Raw genomic sequence first — 14,248 nt, 5'->3', positions numbered from 1 at the left:
ACATACTGTACATGATATCATTTCAAAGGCTGAAGCAGCATATGTGGAACAGGGAGCCTCTGTAAAGTTTAGCAGCAGTGAGTAAACCAAACAGTAGTAGCAACAACTCCAGACTAGTTACAAGTTATTAAAAGATCTTCTTACACGGCCACTGCTTGGAACAAGACAGTGAAAGACACAGGCATTATGGCTGGAATTTCAACAAAACACTACTCCACATACCCCCACCCCCACACACAAACACTTCCAGCAACATTTGAATTGCATGAACAGATGAGAACTTAGGAACTATATTTGAAATATTTTATATTTATTTTGTGTCTTCAAGTCAGCATTGACTCCTGGCAATTGCCTGGACAAGTCCCTGCAATCTTTTGTTAACATTTTGGAAATTGTTTGGCATTACCTCCTTTCTAGAGCTGAGAGGAAGGGAGTAGCTGAAAGTTACCCAAAGTTACCCAGCTATCTTTGTGTCAAAACTAGTACTCACAGTCTCCCACTTTCCAGTCCGGTGCCTTAACCAATAACCAACTGGCTCTCTATATTTGAAATATTTTTACTTATTCAAGGCTGAAATCTATTTTTATGTATATTATAGTACTCAAATGCTCTCTTCTGGATATTGATTTACACTAATATAGGGCTTCTATAACATGTTTGCCTAGGACTAAGAAACTTGAAGACCACCTTATTTTCTTCCACTTATAGCCCCTCTTGTGTTTTGGTGATGAGAGGTAAGTTATAGTTGGAGTAAGTGATAGAGAATGAGATGGGGTGATTGTTAGAGACAGGATGGGAATTTCCAGTCTATAGTTTATTATTTATCAGTAGATTCTATGGTTTATCAGTATCACTGAATATGGAGGAAACTGAGACGTGTTGGAGGGGGAAAAGGCACTGATTTAAGAAACTTTGATTTTTCTATGACCACTGCCAGTACTATTACTGGCATTATTAGCAGAGGGAGAAATAAGGAAATGGGAAAAATGGACTGGAGGGAGTAGGGCAGACATGTCAAACTTACGACATCACGTGACATCATGCAATGTATCAGGACGGTTTTGCCATTGCCGGCAATGGGGTGGGCGTGGCTTCTGGATGATGCATCCGGCCCATGGGCTGGCAGTTTGACACCCTTGAAGTAGGGTGTTCAGAACTCTTGGAGAGATTTAAGAACCTTACGTATTCACTGGGATGGACCCATCTTAACAGATGCCTGTTGTTATGACTTCCATATTTTGGAGACAGCATCTTGGCTAAGCTAGTCTATTTAGCATGAAAGTCAGATTCCTCTGCATTAGAAAGATTATAAATATGTTTCCTTGTAGCTGTGTTCTATGGCATCCACACTCACTAAGCAGGAATGCTAATTTCCTGTCTAATGTCTAATTGACAACTCTATTGTGTTATAAACAATAATTGAAACCTGGCTAAATTGTGAAGATACCATGGCAATTGCTTTATCTACTGCTTATTATTGCATAGTACAAGTTTGGCTCTTTTTGATAAAATTGACTTTTCCCTTTGTATTTTTCAATATTATTGATCATTCACTTAAATTTTTGCTTAAATGTCCAGTTGGGTTGATTTATCTGCACCTGAGGTAAACAATTATTTTGATTAAGAGCCATGGTGATGCAGTGGTTAGAATGCAGTATTGTAGGCTAATTCTGCTGACTGCTCACTGCCTGCAGTTTGGCAGTTCGATTCTCACCGGTTCAAGGTTGACTCAGCCTTCCATCCTTCTGAGGTCAGTAAAATGAGGACCCAGATTGTTGGGGGCAATACGCTGACTCTGTAAACTGCTTAGAGAAGGCTGTAAAGCACTCTGAAGCAGTATATAAGTCTAAGTGCTATTGCTATTGATTATCATAAACACAGGTTTTTCTCATTTAGGTTGTACCCACTCTGATTGGAGAAACTTTAAAAGCCTAGACATGGGACTACAAGTCATGTTAAGATCTGAAATTTCCTCTCTTTTGGCACCTTTTCACTTAATTCTTCTTGAATACCCAAATTGAGAAAAGGTCTTGTCTGCCTTTGTGATTTTGTAATTTTTCCCAACAATGCCATCTGGACTACTTTATTATCCAGTTTTCTTTGCGGGATGTATCAGCACACCGTCTGGTGCTTTGTAATGTCATCTCCCAGCCAGAAAATCAAATTTCTCCAACATCCTTTTCCCAGCTTGTGTCTTCTTGCTGTCAGATATTTAAAACTGGAAAGATACTAAAATTGGCAGAAGCCCTGAACATTTCCTTTAGCACTACCATCAAATCTTGACTTTCTGGCTCCTGTTGTAGCCAGGTGCTACCCCTTAAGAATCTTTGTTCCTGACTTAATCAGTGTGTACAATGCAAATCCAGGTACAAAAAAAAGTATTGGAAGAGTCCCAGTGGATGAAATAAAACTAAAACTTTTAATAGTCAAAACAGTTGTGTATTAAACAATCTATTATCAATCAATAGCTCACCAATAAAGGAGAATATTTGTAGCTCAGGATTTAAATCAGGGGTCCTTGGTGCTCTCTGAGCTTGGTTGCTTTTTTGCAGACTTTTCATTACCTAAACTAGGTAACTAGATATTATTCTTGGTTTTTTGTTTTCACTTGATTAGAATGGTTTCTTCTTCTCTTCTGTTATTCTTATGGTTTCTTAGGATATTTCTTTACTGTTTACTATATCATCAGTATAATGCTTTGGGGGGATCCTTAATTTCACATTGCCAGATTCAGTATTACATTTATATAAATTCCACTCAGGTATAGGCATACATCTCTCTTTTAGATGATGCAGTGTAACCCAATCTCAATCAATTAATTATATATATATATATATATATATATATATATATATATATATATTTAAATCACGGGTCATTACAAATAACAGTATAACATATTTTGTTAGATTGCCGCACAGATGTTTTGGCTTGGATGTCATTGCACACCTTAAACAAGGGTAAGACATGTTTCTGCTGCTGATGTTATTGTTTTCCTGATCATCCTGTAGCCATGAGACTAGAAAGCTGATTATTTTCATTTCTGGGCTAAGGTAGCAGTTCATCAGTTATACACTACTTTCAGCCTTTATTCAATCCCAGTGATTTCTGTTAGGACAGTTTGTGATGTCTCCTCTTTCTGTCAAATTCCTCTTTTGGTAACATTTTTCTACAGACTTCAAATCTAGTCACGTTATCATTTCCCAAGCTCTCCCTATAGGTACTGTACTCTTCATTGTCCTCATTATCCTCCATTCTCATTATATGCTTCGGCAAGTAACCTGATCTAGTTTGTTTCATTTACTAGAATAACATTTTGTCTTTGGGTGTTTATGTCTCTTAGTTCTTTTTTTGTGAAGTCAACTTCCTTTGACCCTTCAATTAAAGTCTAAATTAATAGAATTTATAAAGGAGCTAAAATACATAGCTTTAGGCCTTGCTTTAATGGAAGGACATTTTTTTTGGTCTGATGAATTAAAGACATCACCGAATTATACTTTGTTAGTTCATGGAAGCTAGTGGAAATTGAACATTTTAAAATGATGTCCATGTGCATGTATATTTATAATTAAGATTTAAGATTCTTATATTATCTATTACCTTAATTATCTTATTGTCTAGTTGAGTTGATTGTTCCAGATTTTATATTTTGGAAGTAGATTAATTGTTTTAGTGAGAATTAATTGCATTTTAATTTTTTAAATATTCTATTATTTTGTGTATTATGTATTCATTTTACAGATTTTTAACATAATTATTTGCATGAAGTAGTACTAATGCAATGGCAAAAAATTAAGCAGAATGTCACTTTTCATATCAATACTAAACTGGAAAACACTATTTTTTCCTATGTTAGTTTAAAAAGGGAATACAAATTTCAGTGCATTGTTTTGGTTTATATCCCCAACATTAACTCCATTAGATTTAATTCTGTAAGAAATCAGTAATTTTGGAATAGTATCACTTTCCCGTGGAGCTGTTTTTCCAAAGTGAAGTTTTACTAGGCTGCATATAATTAGCAATGATTGTGGCTAGCAATGTTGCACCTCATATTCAAATAAACAAAGAAATAGCAGGTAAGAAGAAAATGTATTATAACTGAAGGGCAAAACTGTTATTATAACTGAATGCCAATGACAAAATGAGAATGCATAATGGTAACTGCTGGAATAATGAAGCAACAATAGTTGTTCCACATTCTTTTGTTAATGGTGATAACAGAGTTTTGTTTAGGGAAAAATGAAGGTAGTTCCAAATGATATAAATTACAGAGCAATCAAAGAGTTTCTCTCAGTAGCACCACCATGAATATGTAGCATATTGTTAAGAGTATATACTAGTCAAACAAGACATTGGTTTTAAAAGATTTACTCATAGAAGATTATTATTGAAGTAAATGGATGATTACTACAGTCAAGTGCTTTCTTGTGGATATGTGCTTCTTGTTTAAAGAAAGGGAAAGATGACTTAAAAGTGACAATTTCTTTAGAACTTGGTATGATGACTGAGGACAGGATCAGGTAAAACAGAATTGTTGGGTGGAACTTGGATTGGGTCTTTAAAGAATTACAGTAATAGGACTTTGCTGTAGTTTTTGTTTTGTGCCTTGGAGCCAGATTTCTGACCCCTGGCAACTGTCTGAATTAATCTGTGCAGTTTTTCTGGCAAGGTTTTTGGATATGGCACTGCCTTCTTCCTAGGCATGAGAGAGAGAGTGATTGGTCTATAGTCACCCAGCTGACTTTGTGCCTAAGGCAGGACTAAAACACTCAGTTTCTAGGCTGATGCCTTAACCGCTGCACCAAATTTTGCTATGGTACTTAAACAATATGTATATATCAATATACAAGTATCAGAGGAAAGCTGTTCCAGAGTAGTACTCTGCTCCACAGAATTTGCTAAAGCCTTGAAAAAGCTTTGAGATGGGAAAAATTAAAATTGAAGAGGGTATTGTTTATTGAACAGAAATAACATACAGTATAAACATAACAGCAATTGAATAGAGATAGTGAACACTACAGTATAGTAATAGAGAAAGCAATAGAATAGAGAAAGCTTCCGCATAACACTTTTATATATTTGTTTTTACACATAAAATATCTCCCCAACTCTCACAGGAAGATCTAAATAAAACACTTGTGTCTTTTGTGTCTCTGAGAGCCTGGGTCAAACCAATTGGGTAAGATTTAAAAAGAAACCCATGACAATATCCCCCTGAGATAAAATGGGTTATAAAATACTACTCTAGTGCAGGAATTCTTAATTAGTGCACCCTGGATTTAAATCCACCATCATTCTTTTAACTGTGTAATATTAGCCCTAGCTATTGAATAAACATATTCCTGTGATCTGCATGCCTCTCGATAAATGTGCCTGATATCTTCTCTTCTCCATGCCCATTTTTTTTTGTCTTTGGCTGGCCAAAAACCCACTTTTCCATTGTACACTGAAACTGAGCTGCAAACATTTGGAGGTCATATTAGGTAACAGATACTAGATTTATAAGTCATTTTATAGTATTTAATCTAGATTTTAATACATCCTCTGAGTGACAATCCTATGGCCAGGCTGAAATAATAACTGAAAAGGAGATTTATGTTTTGTTTTTTACTTATTTACTAAATGTATTTGCTGCCCATCTTACTACAAGGTGAGACAAGAATCTCATTTAAGTTAAAAAGACTACTCATAAATATTCATTAGCTGAAGAAGCAACAAACAGAATTTGGAACCCATATTATTTGGAAAAATGTCTACAAATAATAAAAGAACTTTATTTTTAGTCTACCAGTAGAAGTATATCAAATACTTTTCATATCAACAATCACTACCGCAGAGTTCTCCAATCTTTTCAGCTTTGCGGACCAGGGGGGGTGAAGAGGGGATGGTTCCTCACAGTGCTTTTTTTTTAAGGTGCCTAATGCATCTTTCAGGCATTCACCAAATAAACTAGAATTTGTTGTGAGCATCTCCTTAAATACAAACAGCTCATAAGCCGGACCTACCTATATTAGCAACCACATTATCACATTGGTTCCAGTGAATGAGATGCTCCTATAACCCAAAATGCATGCTATTAATTCATCCCTCCCAAAATAGTTATTTTCATCAGACTTAGTTCATGATGAACTTAGAACACTAAGTTCTGTTTTATCAAATTAATAGGGGTGAAAAATTGTGGGATAGCTCCCCCATGTTTATATACTGCAGGTGGGTATAGTAAAGATGGAATATTATTTTTTTGTCTACTTGGAAATTTTTGTGTTGCACTTTAATAGAGGAGGAGACAACTTTTGCATATATAGTATGACATATATTGAGTTCCTTTTGGAAGGACTAGCAGTGGGAGATAATAGATGTTTAATACAAGTGCATATGCTGCCTTCAACATATATGTGCTTAATTGATGGAGTGATGTTACTGACAAGATAATGAATTGCAAAGAAATTGTTAATACATAAATTAAACATTTTGTTTCTATTTCTTTACAACTGCTAATAAAAAATGGCCTGGCTATGTTCAAATTATACACACAAGAGAACAGGCTTAGGTGAGCGGAAAGTGTTACAATTCAATCTATTTATGAATATGAATGAATATTTCCATAATTGCCCAGTGTATTTTAACAATGATATAAAACTGTGCTATGAGGAGGTTACAATTTACATTTCTTATTCTTGGGGAATTAATGACAGAAAGAAAATGGATTGAAAAAAGTAGATGCAAAAGTAACATTAGATAAATATGAGAAAATATAGTTGCATATCCTTAAGTAATTTATGAAAAAAATGCTTAAGATTACCATTTCAGATAGACGTACAAAATCAGCAAGAATCCAGATAACCACTAAAATAGTAGCCATGAGACACAATTCCTGGCTGAGGGAGTAAAGGAGATCTTTTAGAAAGCTAACTTTCACTCTCAGGGGCCATTGAGGACCATCTCCTGAGCTTGGAGCTAAGTAGGGTCAAATCTAGTTAGTGGTTGGATGGCTGACTGTCAGAGGTGTAGGTTAGATTGGGGAGTTGGGGGTGGGGGGTGGGGATGTAAGAACACCATAAAGGAGACAATGCAAACCAGTTATATACTGTTGCAAAAATAAAGGCTACCCAGATGTCTCCATGAAATGAACAAGAGAGGACTTTAACTGAAGAAAAGTTTACCTTGCTAATCCTACATGGTTCTAAAATTAGATCCGACCGATGTAATCATGCCCTGGCACAAACTAACAGCCAGCACCAGCCTGTAACCCACCTAAAAGCAGGGATCCAGTGATGGACAGGCACGGCCAGTGTTGTAATTCACAGGACCTTTAATGGGCCTCCCCCTCCCCCCAGGCCTTCTTCCTTCACACCTGCTGCTAAGCCATGCCTCGGGTGGCCTCCCTGCCTCCTCTGAACTTTGCTCACAGCCAACACTGCAGCAGCAGCTCCCTCTCCGGAGCTATTTGCTTTCAAAAGTCAATACAGGGAGTAGCACAGCTTGTGCAAAAGTTGAAAAAATCCATCAAAAAAAGGTGCAGGAACGGCATTCTGAGTGTTCTGTGAGAAAAAAAAGTCCTGGTTCCCCACATGCAACAGGCAAGTGGGTGCAGGCACAGCTCCATTTCTGTCAGCAGCAGGCATGTGTGCCTACCACTCACACAAATGGAGTGAGCTCACCCGCTGCTTGTGCAAGTAGGGATGCACACATTCACCCTTCTACCACTTCTGGAGTCCTGTTACAAAAGGCTCAAGGTCCAAAAGTGGGCTGTGGCCCAGGGGTTGGGGACCCCTGCACTATAGAATCTCAGCTGTAGGAAAAGTTAATTATTGCATTTGCTCTATGGTTTTCAACTTCAGTCACAAATTCAAAGCACAAATTTTATTAACACATCCAGCTCTATATCTGAATCAGTGGCAGTCTTCAACTTAATAAAGTTGAGGCAAAAATCTATGAAGCTGATATCAATAACATTTGATAGATAGACAAAATTTCTGGCTGCATGAACTTGAGCTTTGTTGTATAGGAACAAAGCAATATTAAAGAATGAAATACCACAAAGCCTCTAATAATACGTTGCCCATTGTATAATATTTATTAAAGCAAAACTGAAAGTGACTCAAAATTTCAGGTCACTTGAATGGTTTCACTGCCACTGATATGAAGGTATTATTTAAAGATCTAAAAGTAAAGTCCAATAACAGAACTGGGAAAAAAAATGGTAAAATCCTATGACCTCTAATACAGAGAGCTGCAATCAAATAATGGCTGAGTTTTTCGCCCTCTAAATATCAGGATTATATTAAATTAAATGTATATATAAAATCCTGATCAGCACTGAAAATAATAGCCCAGAGCATGAATGCAATAGGGTGCCATGTTTTTAAATAAGCATCCAATTAGATCTGTAATCCTACATGTTCAATGCTTTGAAATGCTATTTCATCTCAGTATTTTCCCTGTAGGGTGGCAATAGAGGGCAGTTAAAATCTCATGATCCATAAAATAACTGAAAAATCTTTGCATTTGGTTATGAAAGCTCGGCTGCTTTTCTATGCATGTGTAAAATCTGAATACAAAATAATTAAAGTCCTCTGAAAGACCATGTAGGATCTTCTAATGCAGGGCTTTTCAACCAGTGGTACAGGTACCACCTGTGGTACGTTGGCACCTGGTAGGTGGTACGCAACCATCCTAGAAAAGTGGTAGCAGGAGAGGGAAATGAGCTGAACCGGTGGCAGCACCGCACAAGCCTCAGCAAGATATGGCTGGAGCTGCAGGGCTGTCAGGGCTCAGCAGAAGTGCCAGGATCAGCGCCAGGCTCCAGAAGAAGCGCTGATCAGCTGGAATGTTGCAGCATCTCCAGGGTCTTGTGATTTACATTCAGATGCTTGGCAACTGATTCATATTTATGAGGGTCACAGTGTCCCAGGGTCATGTGAAGTGACCAAAACCTGCTGCAACCACCCAGCAGATGGAGGGAATAAAAACAAAATACCCCCCTACCCCACCCCCACTGCCAATCCTCAACAGAAATGCTCACAACAATGAAAACCTTGGACAGGAGGAAGAGCGCTGCTGGGTGAGAAGGCAGGTGTCTTGCTCGGCTGTGGCTTGGGGGGCACTTTTTTCAGTGCCATTGTAACTTCGAACAGTCACTAAGCGAACTGTTGTAAGTTGAGGACTACCTGTACTTCATCACTTTTTCCCTTTTGGGGGGGGGTCATCAGGTTTTTGACACCTTGCTAGGCGACTGGTGGTACTCGGATGTTGCCATATCCTAAAAGTGGTACAGTGGGCGAAAAGGTTGAAAAGCCCTGTTCTAATGCATGAAAAAAAATAATAGAATACTCACGTGGATAATCCTTTGGATGTGATTTCTCTGACCAGTTTCCATAAAAGGTAAGCCTATATTTAGCAGTTCCACAGGCACAGCAGTCTAAGATTGGCTTATCTGTCACACCCTCCATGGCTGAGTCTAATAAGAAATAATAATATAAAACATTGTTTTGGGTAATATATAACTGTAAAAGGGTTGTGTTATGTACTCTAACAAGGCAACAAATTTTGTTCCAATTCAAAGATAATAGGCATATCAGTAAAGAGATTTCATTAAATGAAACAGAATTACTGTCATACAAAGCACAAAGGTTGCCTTATGTCCCTTCTGCCTGTCAAAAATCCCCAAGTATGATAGTGGATGGACCCTGGTACAGGCATGTGCACAGCAACATCCCAGGATCCAGATATTTCATATGTTTCTTCTTTGCAAATGTACCTAGGACTTGTATACTAGGATAGTTTCTATGTCTGTGTGCTTACTTACACCTGTTATTTACATCTTCTTGTCAACACAAAATGAGGCAAGAATATTTCTGTATCACATAACTCTATACTCTATTCTATATATATATATTCAGTAATGTGGATGTAATGGCTCAGTGGTTAAAGATGCTGAGCTTGTCAGATGGGTTCAAGGTCTGAGTGTTGCATGATGGGTTGAGCTCCCATTACTTGCCCCAGCTCCTGCCCACCTAGCAGTTTGAAAGCATGCAAATGCAAGTAGATAAATAGGTACCACTTTGCTGGAAAGGAAATAGTGTTCCATGTGCCACAGCGTATAGTCGTGCTGGCCACATGACCACTGAAGTGTTTTGGGACAACAGCGGCTTCCTCAGCTAAGAAACAGAGATGCCCCCTAGAGTTGGACATGACTGGACAAGGAAAACCTTTACCTTTTTATTTTCAGAATATATTGGAAGCTATTTGTTGGCCCACAAAGAACTGACATATGTACTGCATGGTGGAAAACAGAGAACTGGTTCATTGAAACCTTCAGCCAAGACCCAATTTGAATTTGAGATTTAAAGATGATGTAGTTCAATTTGAGTTTGTAATTAAATCACTGGAGGCATCAGTATTTGATATTTATTTTTTCAAAATGGGAATCAACAAAATACTTTTTCATAGGTCATAATATGGAAGCATTCAAATGCCTTCAGCTTCTGTATTTTCCTGACAGAATGGGTTGAAAAGAGCTAGTTTGGTAAACCAGAGAACATTAACTCTGTTTCAGCTGTATAGCATCAAGATTTTCAACAAAATAAACTTCTTAAGTATTCCTCTATACTTCTGTTAAGGGAGAGATAGCAGGTATAAGGAAAGGATTACACAGGAACTTTCAATTTGTCCAGCAAAGAACATTATGGTGAACCAGAGCATAAGTCTCCGATGCCAGCTTAAAAATTAAGATGACATTTTTAAATAAAACAAGCTCCTATTAAAATTGAGGATTCAATTACTCTGAGGCTGCTGGCTTCTTTAAGGGGGCAAGTTGGCTTACTGGTAAGGTTCTTTTTTATATAAAACTGCAGAGAAGAAATAATACAAAAACTTGACTCTATGATTATTGGGGAGTTAGGACCCAGGGCCTTTACTCATCTTTGTCATCTCACAGTACTCTTCTGCATAATATTCCTGTATCTGTTGGTCCTTCTCCTTGCTTAGTTGCAATAAATACTCTTGAATCAAGCCAGGCACAAGATTCCATGTGACCTCCTGGTAGCCGTGTCTTTCTTTTTCTTTGGAATAGCTTGCTTGTTTGGTGACATAAGTTACTTTACTCATGCCCATATGGTCCATGCTGGCTTCTCTATTTCGCCAGGCTCTTTCACAATTGATGTGGTTGGGGCTCTCAAACTCACTACCAGATACAAGAGTTGCTCCCAGAACGCTCATGGCAAGGAACAGGCAGCCCACAGGTCAGGGGCATGTCCACCTCATCAGATCTCTTAAATTAGGTAGAAATAATTGGAGGCAGATAGTCCTATAAATAACTCAGCCTTTTACTATGAATGGCTTTGTGGTGGAAGCCATTATTCTGAATTGGACACAAAGAGTTAGTGGAAGCCCCTGGGGCTCATAAACAAGTGACATTACATAGGAATACCAAAGTATGTCCATGCCTATTGATTCTACCACATTCAGGACCAATCCAATAACCCGAATAGGAAGTAGTCAAGGTATGAGTGATCATTTGGCTCTTATACTAAATCAACTTCCCTAGGAGATAATTTCACAGTTCATTACAGGAAGGTTAAACATTCAGCAATGACTAAAATCGTACTGGATAGGTTCATATTGAAATAAAATTGTGTATTTTAAGAAAGTGTATTTCATTGGCAAAAACAAGGCTACATACTTATATAATATAGTTTATCACATAGTTTAATTTTCAAATTTCAATTTTGCTCAGAAAAACTAGTTTAACACAAATCTCTCATAATCACCTTGGAAAAAGAAGTGTTACATATTCTAGTTCAACTTTATTAAGTCACCAAACTTTGATGGTCTACAAAATGTAGAATTTCTAGGCTTGGCAAATACATTTTTGAAAGCCAATATATCCTTCTCTTTCTGTGTAAAGTACAGTACAGCTCTAGATATTTGTAAATCTCAGCTGACTGCACACATAACCTTGAGTGATCTTGAACTAAGCTGGACCTAGAGATGGCCTTTTATTTATGAATGACTTAAGTTCAGCTGAAACTCTGCCTGATGGGAGTCAGAAGCAACAAAGGTTACCTGTCATTTTTCAAAGGTTATTTGCATTCTTCATTTGTTGCTTCTCTCTCAACTTTGTGATTCCCTCTCCCCTTTTTTAAATAACCCTACATACTGTGAAAGGGCCTGAAACAGAGTTTCATAGTTCCATAAAATACCATATATATTGCATGTACAGATGGGGAAATATTGACAAGAGAAGTATTAAATTGTAGAATTCTAGGCTATCTCTAATATTGATTGTCCTTGCTTGCTCTCCCACATTCTGGTGGTCCCACCTTAAAATATTAGAGAACATTGAAAGACATAATTTAGAGGAAAGATGTGTTTCAAATCTCTTCTCCCATTAGTATTTATGTTTGGATAGTACAGATAAATTTTCCTGGGTATGCTTCTAAACAACAATTCTTCATATAGAAATAGAAGCCCCAAAGGAAGGTAATATCATGTCCAACTCTCATTTTATGAAAATTCTGCTCACTGCCATAGCAGTCTAGAGTAGTGATATTACAGGAAGAATGTGGTGACATGTAATGTAAGCAAATGTTTTGTACATACACTAATACTAAACTTTGAAATAAAAATAAAGACACGCCATTTTAAAAAAGGGGAGTTTCAAAACATGTTAAGATGAGGAATGTTTTCCTTCTCTTAGAAACAAATGGGATGCAATTCAGATTCTTGACAAATTGTTCTGGCTTTTAATGCTTCCTTTGACTTTTCGGCATTCAGGACCACAAAACAGACATCTCCATTTCATTTATGTAACTTGCTCCACTGACTTCCCTGAGCACATTCACCCTTTACGACATAAAGAGCTGTTTCAAAATGAAAGCAATCTGCATTACTAAATAGACTCAGAAAGTGAGATAGCCTGGCCAGTGTCAGATATGTCATGTTCTATTAAATTCAGTTAACCATCTTAGAGCACATGCTTTGGGATATTTCAGAAAGAGTATAAAGGTCAAGGCCAGATTATGCTAATCCAGGATTCTTGGGACAAAGGGGAAAAGATGAAGGTCATCTGCCCTGCAATCCCTTTAAAAATGACTATGATTAACAGAATAAACAGCCACAAGTAAAATGAATTGCAGTGGCAATTACCTCTGCAGTTCTGCACAAAGGAATCACTTTGTCTTGCACAAGAAGGTCCAGAAAGCATTCTCTGGAAGGCTTCAGCATAGAAATTATGCATTTTGAATGTAATCTCAAAAGAAATTAAATATCTGCAGAACACGCATTTTTTACAATCCTTCTATGTAAACTGTTCAGGCAAATGAAAATGTGGGAGATACTATATGACCAGCAGTGTTGTAAAGTTGAATGGCCTGTCAAGTTTGCTTCTGCTAAGGAAAATAAAAAAAATACATCTTCTCTTCTGACAAAATATTTTAGGTTAGCTGTGTGAAAGTGGCATGATGAGTCTGCATGAAGCAACTTGCAGTTTATGGTGGCAATTACAAAAAAAGCTACTTTGCATTATTTCTGCACTTGAGAGATGAAGGGAAGATGAGTAGATGCCACTTACTTCTCTGAGTAGGCATGTTACTCTGGCAGCAGTAGCTTCTTCTAAGAATGCAATTTTTATTGTTTAAAATCTGAGGTGGGTACCACCCCTATAAAGTAGACTAGACTATAGTACTTTCATTGTAACAGCTCTAGTAACAGAAACTTGCAAGGCCTCCCCTTTTTAGTTTTATGAAAATTAGGGCTCTGTGTATGTGTGTAGTTAGAGACATTTTGGCGAACAGGTTTTTTGGCCTGGGTTCAAGTTTCATTTACCTGATCATTGCCTCAGTAGTGGATTTTTCTTATCACACACATTTGATTTACTTGTGGAGGGAATGTCCATATAACCTTTATTGCTACAATCCGAGAATTTAGTCCTTTCCCAAATATATAAATTATCATTTCTACATATGCTCTTCTGTAGTATGTGGAAAAAGTCAAATATTCAGAACATCAGTTTTGTTTGCAACAATGCAACATTGCTTCAGCAGGCATAAACATATATTGTTCTTTTCTATATTTCTATCCAATAAGTAAACAAACGTCAGTACTCATATATGTGTGTTGGGTGTTTTTGTTGCTCCATTCTAAATCCATGCAATTCTTTCTGTTACTACATATTTTTCCAAAGCTGTGATCCTAGTCAGATTTCCCAGTGTATAGAGCAAGGATTATAGTCTGGGGAAATTTCAGA

General features: G+C 37.2%; 1 protein-coding gene across 1 annotated transcript in view; it reads right to left on the bottom strand.

Moving 5' to 3' along the window:
* The window catches only part of SPON1 (spondin 1), a 316,530-nt gene that overhangs the window by 197,791 nt on the left and 104,491 nt on the right, over positions 1 to 14,248 (bottom strand). The window contains exon 5 of the mRNA XM_083348787.1: positions 9,338 to 9,460. Within this exon, the coding sequence (XP_083204913.1) occupies positions 9,338 to 9,460 (123 nt within the window). The remainder of the gene's footprint in view (positions 1 to 9,337; positions 9,461 to 14,248) is intronic.

This window comes from Vipera ursinii (genome assembly GCF_947247035.1).
Source record: "Vipera ursinii genome assembly, chromosome: 1".
Taxonomy (NCBI): Eukaryota; Metazoa; Chordata; class Lepidosauria; order Squamata; family Viperidae; genus Vipera; species Vipera ursinii.
The sequence above is the reverse complement of the archived record's forward strand: the minus strand, read 5'-3'. Positions and strand labels throughout refer to the sequence as shown.